The sequence below is a fragment of the Sturnira hondurensis genome, unplaced genomic scaffold (genome assembly GCF_014824575.4).
Source record: "Sturnira hondurensis isolate 20B ecotype Veracruz unplaced genomic scaffold, ASM1482457v3 Scaffold0004474, whole genome shotgun sequence".
Classification (NCBI taxonomy): domain Eukaryota; kingdom Metazoa; phylum Chordata; class Mammalia; order Chiroptera; family Phyllostomidae; genus Sturnira; species Sturnira hondurensis.
The window spans coordinates 3,135,092-3,149,544 of NW_028077105.1; the positions used below are offsets into that span (position 1 = coordinate 3,135,092).

At 39.5% G+C, this 14,453-nt stretch overlaps 1 protein-coding gene across 1 annotated transcript; it reads right to left on the reverse strand.

The window, feature by feature from the left end:
* Window positions 1-2,914: 2,914 nt before the first annotated feature.
* On the reverse strand, window positions 2,915-4,479 carry LIG1 (DNA ligase 1). The gene is given in 7 exon segments (XM_037045867.1): window positions 2,915-3,165; window positions 3,168-3,397; window positions 3,399-3,498; window positions 3,501-3,611; window positions 3,614-3,829; window positions 3,832-3,969; window positions 4,368-4,479. Coding segments are annotated over 7 exon segments (1,158 nt in total).
* Between the last annotated feature and the right edge of the window lie 9,974 nt (window positions 4,480-14,453).

The window sequence follows — 14,453 nt, forward strand, 5'->3', positions numbered from 1 at the left end:
AGGAGTTGCGACCTTGGGAGTCACTTACTGCAAATAATGATGGATACAAATTTCAGCTCTGATGTTGCTGACTGCATAAATGCAAACATAATTTATCTCTTGGAGCCTCAATTTCTTTATAAAATAGGGCTTCCTGAGAAGGGCAAGAACAGTGAAGGATCTGGAAATCAAATGACTTAGAGAATGGTAAAGAGAACTGGGTACCACTATACACCTACAAGAATGGCCAAAATCCAGAACACTGGCAACACCAACGGCTCACGATGATGCAGAGCAGCGGAAACTCTCGTAAATTGCTGATGGGAATACAAAAGGGTACGGCTACCTTGAAAGACAGTTTGGTGGTTTCTTACACGAGTAAATATCCTCTTACCATACAATCCAGCAATTGCCTGCCTTGGTATTTGCCCACAGTGGTTGAAAACTTATTTCCACAGGAACTCTGTACATGGATGTTTATAGCAGCTTTCTTCATAATTGCCAAAATTGGGAAGGAATCAAGATGTCCTTCAGAGGTGAACAGATAAACTAAGGTATATCCAGATAATGGAATATTATTTAGTGCCAAAAAGCAATGAGTCATCAAAAAGTGGTCGTACTAACAGGTGAAGTGTACAGGGTGTCTGTGTGTTTTATGTAGCTTCAGAATTGGACCCAAATTGCCAGGCACAGATTGAGTGTTCCATTTTGTTTACACATCAGGGGGAAAACTCTGTTCATTAAACATTTCATATAACTGCACTCAAGTTCTGTCAAGCTGGAAACTTGGACTTTTTCTACATAGTGACTTTTTAATTCTAGTCTTCATAACCTGGAGATTGGGCTGTTACTTTTACACGATGTATGCAGTGTCTCATGACTGAAGTTTGCTTTATTTCATTGTATCTGCACTACCTATATTTTTCAAGAGCTATTTTGGGGAGAGATGATGTGTTTCTCCATTGAAAACACAATAAAAAACAGCACACACTTCAAAATGAGTTATCAAGCCATGAAAAGACATGCAAACTTAAATGCATATGACTAAGTAAAAGAAACCCATATGAAAAAGCTACATACTTTATGATTCCAGCCACATGACATTCTGGAAAAAGCAAAACTATTGTCATAGTAAAAAGATCCATGGTTGCCAGGGGTTGGGAGTTCAGGGTGAGAGATTGCTGGGAAAGACACCTAGGCAGAGCACAGAGGATTTTCAGGGCAGTGAAATACTCTGTATAATACCACAATGTTGGATGCATTATACTTTATACTTTGGTCCAAACTCATAGAACATATAGTACCCAAAATGAGCCCTAGTGTAAACTATGGACTTTGGGTGATCATGGCGTATCAATGTAGATTCAACAATTACAACAAATTAGCAAATGAGCTCAAAAAGAGTCTGGAAGCTGTGTAAAAAATACATGCTATTTACTCAAGGGTCTTAGAGTGTACAAACTGGAAACACAGGCAAAAACCCAGAAGTGTTCCAAAGAAGATAGAAAAGTTAAAATTTCTTGTAGCGAAAAATACATTGTTGAGAATGATGAGCCCTGCATTCTTAGTCCTAGGATTGATCCCAGGTGATTATCAGTCAGGTGGGCGCCAGATGGTCCAGAAGATGGGTGCCAGGAGGTCTGGTCACCTCCTTGTGGTCTGGATAATGGAAGTCAGGAGGATGTATTTGTGATTCCTTCAGGGGTAATGGGGCGACCTGGTTGCATGAGTCTTTCAGGGGTTAATTGGGTTGCATGGTGGTCCAGATGTATATCCACGCACTGATGCAGGGGTGGGAAGATTTCTTAAAGTTTGATCCCAGACTGGGTAGAACAAGGATGGCATCTTTCTCATGCATCAACATTTATAATGTTAATAATTTTGGCAGTTTAGTTAAACTGCCTTTTAAAAAAGGCAACTCCCTTTAAGTGTTTCCTATCTTGGCTCTTTCCTCCAGATGCACCATTCTGGTGTAGGGGGTGGGCATGTTGGTATTGAGGAAGATCGCCCCTGTGTGGATGCAGGCACCGTATGGGGATCTTGGGACCTTCCCCTCAGTTTGGCTGTAAACTGATATCTCCTCCAAAAATTTGTCCTAATTTAAAAGTAAAAAAGAACGGTGCATGGCAAACAAAACTTAGTGACAATTAATGTTCTTAAGTAAGTTGAAAGGTTTTAGAACTTAGTTTTATTCTCCACTGATCTTCAGAGAGAAAACTTTCAAGAAGCTGAAAAAGAAAGTCAAGTCTCCCCTCCACCACCTCACTACCATGGATTGCCTGCAGATTTCTTCTGAAAGATCCTTTTGTTCTACACCCACGGGCTTTCCCGGGTGTTCTTAAAGCGGCCCCTACGCAGGAAAAGTCTTTACCTTCTTCTCCCACAGACCAGTTGAGTCCTCTTTCAGATTCTCCTTTAGGGTGGAGCGCTTTCTGAAATTCCACCTTATTGCTAAAAATTAACTTCTAAATTTGAAAAGAGCATAAGCCTAATAAAGTGTGTAAGAATTGAAATTGTTTTTCCTATTTTCCCTGTTTTGGGGGGTTATAGAAGTTAGATTTTTTGTGACAAATACAGTGAATAAAATACTTATAAGTTGATAATGAGAACAGCTTTTTAATTAAAGTAGAGAAAGCGGCAGACTGAGTACCAGGAGTCTCTGTTCTTTGTGTTTGGGGGCGCATTGCTTTACCATTTCGGTACTCCATTATGATAGATTCTGATCCTTTGCATCTCTCTCTTCTCTCTCTTTCTCTCCCCCTCCATCCCAGTATCTCTCTCTCTCTCTGGTGTTCAATAATTATTGACAATAAATGACTAACTAAATCCCTGGCTTAAGCCGTCTCTTCATGCACACACCAAGCATCATGGCTGCACACCAGGGGACCCTAACAACAGAGGTGATGGTGGGGTATCCTGCACACACCGGCAAGGCCTAGTAGAAGTCCTCCAGGTTAAAGTCTAAGTCTGTGCCCTCCTGGTTCTGAATCTGACTTTGCTGCTTGTACAGACAGGCCACCTGGGCACCTGTGGTTGTCTCCTATGGTTTCTAGTCTTCACTGAAGCTAATAAACTGAGAGAAGCTAAGGGAAATCCCCTTCTCCCTGTCCGCCAGGTCTGAGGCAGGAGGGTAGCTAGGGGAGAGGGAGAGATGAACGAACTTGACCTCTCACGCGACCTGCCCAGGTGTGGGGTAGGAAGCGCCAGGGCCAGGAGGATAAAGCCAGTTCCATGCTTGCATATGGCTGGAGCTCCTCACTCTCTTTGTTGGCCATAGGAGGCCAGCAAGAAGCTCCCATAGTGGGCAGCCGGCTTCCCCTGGCCCAGGTAGGCACCAATCACCGGGATATCCAGGGGGTCACCCACGCCATCCGGGTAGTCCTTCTTCAGCTTGAGCCAGTTGTGTGATGCTGGCGCTCTGGTGCGTGTGTTTGGTGACCAGGGAAGTGGAGAAGGCAAACTCGGCATTCGTCTCCGTGAAGTTCTGGAGCAGCTGCCTGCACCCAGAAAGGGGCTCAGTACCCGGGACTCTCCGTTGAGGTGGATGAGATCAAAGGCATACAAACACACCTGCGCCTGGATCTCCGCTGCATCCACCTCCTCGTGTTTGCGGGCGGTGAGCACTTGAATGCCTGGATCTGCTTCTTTCCCCGGTCCCAGGCCATGGCTTCCACATGCAGGATGAATGATGTGACTGAAGGGAGTTTCATCTTGGGGCTGTGGCTGATGGTATCAGGGCACTTGCCAGTATTGTCTTCCTGATTCCTGCTGAAGATTGTCGCCTTCCTGCCTTCCAGGACATCGATCTGTGCTCTCTGCCCATCACTTTTGTACTCACAGTGGAAGCTGCCTCTTTGAAGCCTTTTAGGACCTCACTGATGCCCAGGGTGGGGCTGGCTAACACTGGTTCCAGGGGAAGCCCTGGACCCGGCCTGCAGTGTTCCAGGACCTGTTCCAGGCCCCGTCCTCTTTCTCTCTGAATACTACGACCTCAACCTTGTCATAAAGACCAGCAATTATAGTAGAAGGTTATTTTTATTCAAATTAAGACCAGTAAGTGGTAGCCACACTTTATGACAAATATTGGATTCTATATATCACAAACAACAAAAGAACATTTCCTTTTAGTGGTGAGTTAATTTGGGGTAACATCACAATCCACAGCTTAATTCAGAATGTAAATCTTGCTAAAAATCATGTTCCTTAAGAAGTAGGGAGTTAATGATGCCACAAAATTGATAGAGAAGTAAAATGACCTTGAATTGGCTTTCTTCAAAATCTTACCATTTGTTTTTAAGATCTTCACCCAAATACAAGGGGAACCCCCCAAACCCTGGAAATTATCTTCTGGAAGGTGGACCCCTCATAGTACAGGCCTCCCCTGATACATGAGTGTTCTAGGAACGCATCTGTATCAGTGGGCCAGCTGGCGTTGTTGTGAGAGGCTGTATTGGGCTTCAGGGAACTTGTTTTGAAGACTCTTCCAACAAGTTTGCCCATTTCATGATGGAAACAGCATGACTCTCATGCCCCACCCTTCCTATTCACCTGATCTTGCCCCAATGACTTTTTTGTTTCTCTGGATGAAAAATGTCCTCAAAGGGAAACATTTTGCTGATATGGAAGAGGTAATACAAAAAATGATAAGCACAAAAGACATCAAAATTGAGAAGTTCAAAAACTGTTTCGAGCAGTGGGAAAAAAGCCTTGATAGGTGCACTGCATCAAATGGAGAGTACTTTGAGGGTGACTGAAGTTTAAATATGTAAGAATGAACACAGTTTTTTAAAAATAAATTCCATTTCTTGGGGTCCCCCCTCATATTAAAAATATACAGAAGCTATCTTTTATGTATGTTTTAAATTGAACGATTGATATGTGCTCATGGTTAAAAATTGTTCAGAGTGTACAGTGAAAAGTACACTCTTAAGGGTCTCACTCCAGACCCTTAATTTTTCTGTCCCCCTCCTCAGAAAGCAGTAGATTGTTTTACTGAAAAGAGGCAAAGTGCAGAGCAGTGCTTATGAAGTGCTATCATTTGCATTTTCACACGTGTGTACAGTGGTCTCCCTAATCTGCTGGGGGTTATGTTCCAAGACCCCCCGTCGATGCCTGAAAGTGTGGCAATATATAGTACCAAACCCTATATATTGTGCTTTTCCCAGTAGGTATATAACTAGGATAAAGTATAATTCACAAATTAGGCACAGTAAGAGGTTAACAACAATAACTAATAATAAAATAGAACAATTATAACAGTATACTGTATAATAAAAGTTATGTGAATGTGGTCTCTCTTAGGACAACTAAAATAAGTGCTATAATTGCTTTTGTTGACTCCGTAGGCCTGTCTTCCATCAACATGGTTTCTAAGACAAAAATAAAAGGATAGAGACGCTATGACTTCAGAAACCCTTCAAGAAATCAGGGATTATTCTAGCAGCTAAATCAACTGCTGTGACACCAATTGAACTCACTCACCTTCACTGTACAAATTAGGAAACTCAGGCCAAAAGGATGGAAGTCAGCTCCTCAGGCACCGTGCCCCAGCTGAATTCCGGCGCCCAGTGCTTTAGCGGCGCAGTTTTCCTCCTGGTGCTAAGGGTGTGATCAAGGGGAGAAGAAGGGAGATGCTGACGGCACTCTCTCTGCCTGCCGTGTCCCTAAGAGGCCAAGAATTTAGGGGCACACACCATCTCCCCTGAACCCAAAACAGAACCTCTCAGAGCCGACTTTTTTCCCACCTCTGGCTTATGTAAAAGTTCAGTGGAGATATTTTTAAATTCAGATTATAAATACATTAAGACACTTGCAGATTATTTTGAAAACCAAGAATAGGGGATTTCACTAAGGGAAATGAGTGACAGCATATAACCCACACTCCTTAAACACTTAACTATCTAGATGGAGTAATCAGCACTCTAAAATTTTAAAGATGCGTAGAAGTCTAATACTTAGAATTCATAGATATGATTTTTAAAAGAGCACATACAACCACCCCAAAAGAACTACATGTATATGATGATTCCCCCGTGTGATGCTCTAAAATTTCTTCTTATACATCTATCTATATCTATCCACACACACACACACACACATACATATTGTGGTGAAGACTAAGAGAGCTGTGCCTTTTAAAAGACTGTTGCCTCCCCAGTATCCATTCTTCCTTTCTTCTTTAGTAACAAAACTCCTAAGTTTTGGTTGTATGTACGTGCCCAGGTTTACAGCCAGTTTCCAGCCCCACTGGCAGGTGTTCCTTCTAAGTAGACACAGTTGGGTGAGGCTTCTAGGAAAGCTATTTTAAAAGAGCTGACTAGCATGCTGGCATGCCCTTTGCCTACACTCTCCTTCCTGCTGCCTGGAATCTGGACGTGATGGCTGGACCACAACACATATTTTCTGATCATGAGGTGACCCAGAGGATGGAGGCTATGAGATAAGGCTGAGAAAGAAGAAATGGCCAAGGAGCCAAGATCTTTGGTGACAATGGAACTACCAGTGGAGTCCTGGACTGACTAAATCTACACTTACTTTACATGAGAAAAAAATTTATATCTATTCCAGTTACTATTTTGCATATTAACAGGAATATATTGTGTGTTCCATTGAACCAGGAATCTGTGCCTCTTATGTTCACTGATAGATCCCAAGGACCTGACATAGGCATTCACATGTCTAAACTCTCATTTTATTTTTTGCAGTACTACAAAGGGTAAACTAAAAAAATTCTGAAGTTTTTTTTGTAATGCCAAAGAGAGGTTAATATAATATTAAAGTGAGCAAACAGAAAGCAGCTGGAACCTTGGCAAAGAGTGGTGCAGGAGGATTTATTCAAACTAAGCTAAAAATAGGGTAGTCTCCCTTCGAAGGACAGAGGCTGGTTCCAGCTGGATAAACTGTTCATGGTGACCCTGACCACAGAAAAAAATTCTAAGGGGCTCTGAGATATTGGGCACTTCTTACCTAGCAGTACATGACTCTAGCATTGTAAAAGGTGTCATTCCACTGGAGAAGTTTTCTAGAATAAAAGTGATTAGACATGTAAATAAATCAACCACATTCCTATACTGGATTTGGGCACCTTGAAGTCAAAACCAGGCCTAATTTGGTTGTGTCTCTAAGTACTTGAAGAACGTGCAATATTCAGTAAACCTTCCATAAATGTTTAATATTTTGAGTTCAATTGGAAAATTAAAAACAGGAGACATGAAATATTTCCTATATTCTACCCCTCCTTTACCTCCTTTTGTGCCCTTCTCAATACCTTGCTTTCCAAGTGGATTCCAGGTTTGTTAGGGGTGTCCATGAAAGCCAAGTTAAGGACTGTGTGAAATTCCATTGCTAGAAATTTATTCCCTGTGAGTTTTTGAATTGATTACTTGAGGAGTACTCTTTTAATGCAATTAGGCTACAGGACAAAGAATACTAAGTTTTTATTTAAATTGTCCCTTTACTTCTCAATTCTATACTTTCCCTAGATTTTTGTTTCTTTGTATATAAAAGTGGCAAGTTTTGACTAGATCAATCATTTCTAGGTAGGACCTGAAGACTGTAACAAAGTTAGGCAAACTAATCTACATATTGCAAAGCCAAACAGGAATTGTACATTTATAATTCTGCAGCAGAGGCCAGCCTAGAATCCTAGTTTTCTTTGTGTTTAGGCTGAAATTATAAGAATGCAATGTGGTTACACTCATTCTGTGATGTTGATATTAACTTCTGATTAACAATTTATGAAATAATGGCATTTCTGGGGCTCATGGAAGAAAAAAACTTGAAAAGATTTATAGGTACCAAATAAATTGAACTTTAAGACACTGCAGTGCCAAGAGGATTAAGGCATATATTCGTCATCTGTCACGCACACCTTATTGTGACTTTTTTCAGCTTTATTGGGGTCTAATCAATAGCTAGAGAATAGATACATTTATACATGCTTTCATATATGTATACATTGTGATCTAGGATATATGTGTACTGTGCTTCTATGTATAGAGACAAAAATCGATGCATGATTGAGATAATCTGAACATAGCAGAAAATGCATTTGATCATTTTCCTCATCTTCTGCGAAGACAGGGCTGTTAAGAGCACAGGTTTCCAGAATCAGAGACACAGCACTGAACCCAAGCCTCCCGCTCTTTACTTGTGTGATGACAGCTATTTGGCCACTTCCAGCTCGTAGGCAGGTTTACGGCACATGTACTTATGGACTCTTGGTTATCCATTGGATAAGTGCGATAAATGGATGGAATTATGCCATAAGTGGATCTTGGCTCCAATGTGTAAATGGCTGGATAAATGGGTGTCTCTTCTGTAGGCTCAGCTGCACAGAATAAAATGGGGTGTGATGAATTGGTCCCCCCTCAAATCTCCATGATGATAACCACTCCCTCCGAGGGTTGTTGTGATGACTAAATGAGGTGGCACGTGTAACTGTAAGCTCTCAACTGGTACAGGTTATTATTTTAGTTGCACTTTCTAGCTTGGCTCGGGTGTTAACTTTACTTCTTTAAGGCAGGAAATTTAACCATCTAGTTCCCATTTCACTCTCAATTCTCCCCCTTAACCTCTTTTCGCTATCACTAAGAAATGAGTTTCCCAATACTGCTAGGACACCGCTAGTTTTTACTCATGCACTCCCCAAAGTAATTTAGAAAAGTTATGAAACCCACACACATTTTTAGTTGCCCTCTAAAAAGTTTCCTCTCATGCTCTAACAGCAGCAAATGATGTAATTTCAAGCTTACTGAAACATGTCATTTTAAAAATCAAAATATTTATCAGTCTTAAATGTTTCCAGTAGATTCTAAGAATAATAGGCATCTGACATTCACAGTTATTGTATTACTTATCCAGCGCTTTGCAACAAATTGTCTACTTAGCAGCTCAAAACAACCATTCATTTTCTCACAGCTTTTCTGGGTCAGATTACTCAAGATCTCTCACAAGACTGCAGTCAACAGGTCAGTCTCACCTGAAAACCTGACTAAGATTAATTCACTCCCAATTTCACTTACATGCACGTTGGCAGGATGCATTTGTGTTTGGGGGAGAGAGAGAGACAGAAAGAGAGAGAACAGGAGAGGGAGAAGGAGAGAGAGAGCAAGAACAAAAGTGGATGAGCAAGACAGATTTCACAGTGTTTTTGCATCCTAGACGCAGAAGCTGCATCCCATCACTATGTGACTTTGCTGTGTGTATGCTTGTCCTGAGAAGCAAGTCATTAGGCCAGGCCCACCCTGCAGGGGATGGGACTGCACAGGGTATAAACGCTAGGAAGCATGGATCATCGTAAGAGAGGCTGCCTGTCACTATGTTCAATTTTTTAAAAATGCATGAACAAAGTCATATTTAACTGTTAGAAAATTTATCCTGTCCTTTTCTCCTTGAACTCCGTTCTACTTTTCTTCTTTGAATCTTGTTCTAATGTAATATACATTTATGCTTGGAATTATTTTATTAATTTCCTTATCATACATCAGTACGAGATACTTTTGCATATACAAAAATTTTTCTATAACTATATGGCTTTAGGAATTTTTTCTAGGGTGAGTTATCATTCATTTATTATTAGTACTAGTAGTACTAGTATTATGATTAGTAATTTTGATGAAAACTACCTAAGCATTGCTAATATTTGATAAATAATTATGAAATACAAAAAGTAAAATGCTATTGGAAGTACATTACATAGTGCAATTGGGCTGTTTATTTTTTCCAATTAGCTCATTTATCTTTTCTTGAGTATGATTCATTCTTAGAGTGAGTCAGGGCCAATAGTAATGAGAGGCTGATTATTTTATTAATGATAGTGATTAAATGCCTCATTTTTAGAGGAATCCATATCATACTACTAAACCAGTCTAAACATAACAGTCACATAGGAGAGATAATAAATGAGCATAGAAATGGTTGACAAATGATGGAAAGCCCAACTAAAAATTAATATTCATTTAAAGTATGTAAAAAACTTTTGGGGAAAGTCAATAAAAATATTTTCTTGTAAGTCAGACTAAATGTTCACATAAATAGAAAACAACCGTTTACCTCCTAAAAAGACACACAAAAAAACCTGCAAAACCTTCCTGCACCCTAACAGCACAGCAAAGATGCGTTTATAGGGAGCACAGCCGAGAACATTTGTAACAGGAAAACCACACTGCAGTTTCTCTCCACCCCCAACCATACACAAATTTGTAATCAGTAGGAGGACTGCAAATGATCGATACTATTGATCGTTTGGATTTATACAGAGCATACTGTTAAAATAGAATAATAATACATAACATGGCATAAACTTCATGGGGGGCGTGTTTGTCTTTTGAAAAGAACAAAACTTGTAATTCAGAAAACAGCGAAGTCAATTTAAAAGCTTTCACCAGAACAATCTTTTTTTTTAACCTTTCTGGGACTCAAACTATATGTACTTTAGACCAGTTAATATTATTCCACAGTTCACTAGGTTCTGCTATTTCTTTTTCCAGTCCATTCTCTCTATGGTTTATTTCAGATAAATTCTGTTTCTATTACTTCAAGTTCACTGATATTTTCTTCTGTAGTGTTTTATTGGCTAGTAATCAGGCAATTAAATTTTATTTTTAAATACTGCATTTCACATCAAGAAATTCCATTTGGTTCTTTGTTAAATCTTTCATTTTTCTCCTCATTATGTCCATGTGTTCTTTTGCAAGTTTGAGCATTTTTGCATATGCATAATAACTATTTTAATACCTTTATCTGTTAGGCATCATCTCCGTCATTTCTGGATCTATTTCTACAACTGAGTTTTCTCCTTGGTAAGAAGCACTTTATTTCTCCTTTCTTTGTTAAGTTTTGATAAGATGCCAGATATTAAGAGTTTTACTTTATTGAATGCTATATTTTTGATATAATTCTTTAAAAGGTATCAGGGTTTTTTTGTTTGTTTGTTTTTGTTTTTTGGCGAGCAGTTATTTATGGGCAACTGCCTTGTTTCTAAGCTTGTTTATAAGGTAAATGGCCTTTACCCTAGGGATAATCTAGCTCACTTCTAAATTGTGACTTTTCTAGAATCTCTACATATGCTCGCTCCATGTATTCAGTGATTTCTTTCCATTCCGGCTGGAGGGAACCCAAATAATTACCAGCTCTGTGTGAGTTCTTGGAACTGTTCATACTACAGTTCCCTAATATTTTCCTCAGAAATTGTTCTTGCCTGGCCTTACCAGATTTTAGCCCACACATGTACAGATGGTTTTCAGTCAAAGACTCAGAGGACCTTGTATGCAGATTTCTGGAATTCTGTGCAGTCTCTCCATAGCTTCCTCCTCTTGACTAACTACCCTGTCCTTTGCATTCTAACCACCCAAGTCTCTCCAAATCGCAATCTTTTTATCCTAAACCAACCTGGCCTCTGTTGCTGTTCTCTTTCCTGACACCACTATCCAGTAATTGCTCCCGATAGAATAGTCATGTCATTCATTTACCTTTATTCACGGTTCCCTGTCATGCACTACCTGTTGTCCAATACCCAAAAATACAGGGGTAGAAAATTATATATAATATGTTGCCATTTTATTAAGAAATTGAGACACACACATGTGTGTATGTGTTTATATTACAAAATTCAATAGGAATATAACATGTTTCTTTAAAAAATAGTTACTTGGCTTTCTGATTCTAGCCATGAAAGAGAAATTAGACCTAGAAGTGTCCTGGGGTAAATAACCACTATAGAGATAGCCAGCATTTCTTTTTTAATAGTTGCATAGTATTACGTTTAGTGACTCTATCAGAGTTTATTAAACCACATCCTGACTGATGAACACTTGGGCAATTTTCTTTCTTTCTTTCTTTTTTTTGCTATTGTAAATTATACTAAAATTGTAAAAATGCCTTTTTTAGTTTTACCACTGTATCTTTGGGGAAAATTTTTAGAAGTGGATTGCTGGGTCAAAGGGTAAACCTCTGTGTAATTTTGCTAGATATTACCAATTTCCCCGTGCAGGACTAATTTTTTTATTCCACCAGAAATGGATGAGGGCCTCTTTTCTGCGGCCTCACCAACACAAGTTGTATCAAACTTTCGGATTTTTGCCAACACAATAAGTGAAAAGTGGAATGCCAGTGCAATTTTAATTTGCATTTACATTGTTTTAAATGAAACTGCATATCTTTGTATGGGTTCATTTATCCTTATTTTCATGTTTATGAATTGCCTCTGGCTTTCTATAGTTGATTTTCCTATGAGATTTTGGTCTCTATATTTAGACACTCGCTTTATGAGCTGTGGTATCAGTTACAGATATATTTTCCCAGTTTTCTATTTTGTGATACCTTTAGCTGCATAAAGACTTATTGCTTTTAATGTTACAAGCTTATCTATTTTTCCCTTTTTTCCACTCTTGGATTTTGAGTCATAGTCCTGAAAGTTTTTCTTACTTCTCAGTTGAAAAAGATTTACCCATGTATTTATTGAGTACTTGTGTAGTTTTATCTTTTAAAAATTAAATCTCATATCCATTTGGAATTTTTCTTGGTGTATGGTATGAAGAACGAATCCAACTTTAGCTTTTCCACAGGGCTATGCAGTTATTCCAATGCCACTTTTTAAAATCCTTTTTCCCCCAGAAGGTTGTTTTTTATCTTATACTAAATTTTCATGTGTAATTGGGTCTATTTCTGTATTTTCTATTCTGCCTCATTGATTTGTCTTATGTATTCATGAACCAGTACTATTAATTCTAGGGAACATATGTCTTTAACAGTACCATCACAGAAAATAACCATGATGTTTATTTGGGACAAAGTCATAGGCACTTTTCCTGTGGAGTGACCTCAGGTATAGCTCTGGCCTTTGAGGGCCCTTGGTTTTTCTGCCTTTCCTGAGTGTGGGCCCCAGCCTTGTATTCATGCTGTGAGCCCCAATATCTTCACAAAAAATTCATTTTTTTATTTTAGCAGTTTTTGTTCCCATTGCTTACACAAAAACTCTTGCTTTCACCTTATGCATATACATTTTTCATGATTTGCTTATCTAAATTAAATTTGTCTTTCACAGTCAAAAACGTTCGTCAAAGCGAGGGGAGAAGAAAGCGACAGTCTGACAATGTGGGAGGTGGTGAGTATGTGGATGGGACACGGGGCGTCACGGGCCAGAGGAAATAGACCAGACCAGGGTCTTCCTTTCACAAAACGGGAAGAGAACGATTCATCTGCACTAAAATTGCTTCAGCTCATTAGGACAAAAAGCTACACTAATAAGCTGGTATTATTAGTGCTGTTAGAAGAAGTGTATCAAAGAGCCCATCGAACATCATTCCGGCTCGAGGAGACTGGAGCCGTGAGAACACTGCCCCGTTGCCAGGCTGCACCTGGAATAGTGCAGAAGTCTTAACTTCTTAAGACTTAACTAAACCGTAACTTCTTTTAGGTTTAGCTCCAGGTCCAGTCATCTACATCAGTCACAGTTCTCTTTTTAAACTACAGGCTGGATCAAATATGCCTCTGCTTGAAATCCTTGAATGTTTCCTTTTCTAACGTGATGAATGTAAACGTACCTTTCACTGCAATGCTTCAAAATCTGGCCTCAGCCTTGATTTCTGACTTGCTGCTTTTTTTTATTTTTGGGAGATTTTACTTACTTTTAGAGAGAGGGAAACATTGATGTGTGAGAGAAGCATTAGTTGGCTCTTGCACACCCCCAACCAGGGACCTGGCCCACAACTAGGCATGTGCCCTAACTGGAATGTGAACCTGCGACCTTTTGGTTTGGGGGACGACACCCAACCCCCTGAGCCACAAGGGTCAAACTTGTTTCTTAATCACTACCATCAAATGTGCCCTCTAGTAGCAAAAGGAGGGATCATTGTACAGGAATAACGAGTAGCTGTAGAGTGGTAGTCATGGAGGTGGTAGCACAGCTATAAAACTCTTACTACAAAATGATTGCTACTTTTACTTTGACACGTATCAGTACTTGAACCACTTGTGGTCTTCTAGATTCACTGTATGGTCTCGTGTTCATATCTTCTGCATGCTTTTGCGTGGGTAGGTGGAGCTCTGACCCCCCACCCCCCGCCCCGGTGCACCTTCTATCGCAGCTCAGGCTCTTTATGTATCTGTCTCTCCAGGTAGCACCACTGGGATCATACTTTACTACTTGTTTAATACCTAAAGCTTAATATAGTACTAAATAAACAAATACAAACCTTTGGGGAAATTACAGCAAATACTTTCTTTCTATAACAGTGGAATTTTTTACTTTAACAGTAGAATTTTCTGCAGTGAAGGAGACGTTCTATGTCTCCATTGGCCAGTAGAATAGCCATTCGCCACATATGGCCAGTGAGTGGCCATTTCGATGGCCATTGAAACATAACTATTGTGACTGAGAAACTAAATTCTTATTTAATTTTAATTAATTGAAATTTAAATAGCAACATGTTTTCCTTTCTTACTTTTTACTTTTACTTTAACCATTTCCTGAA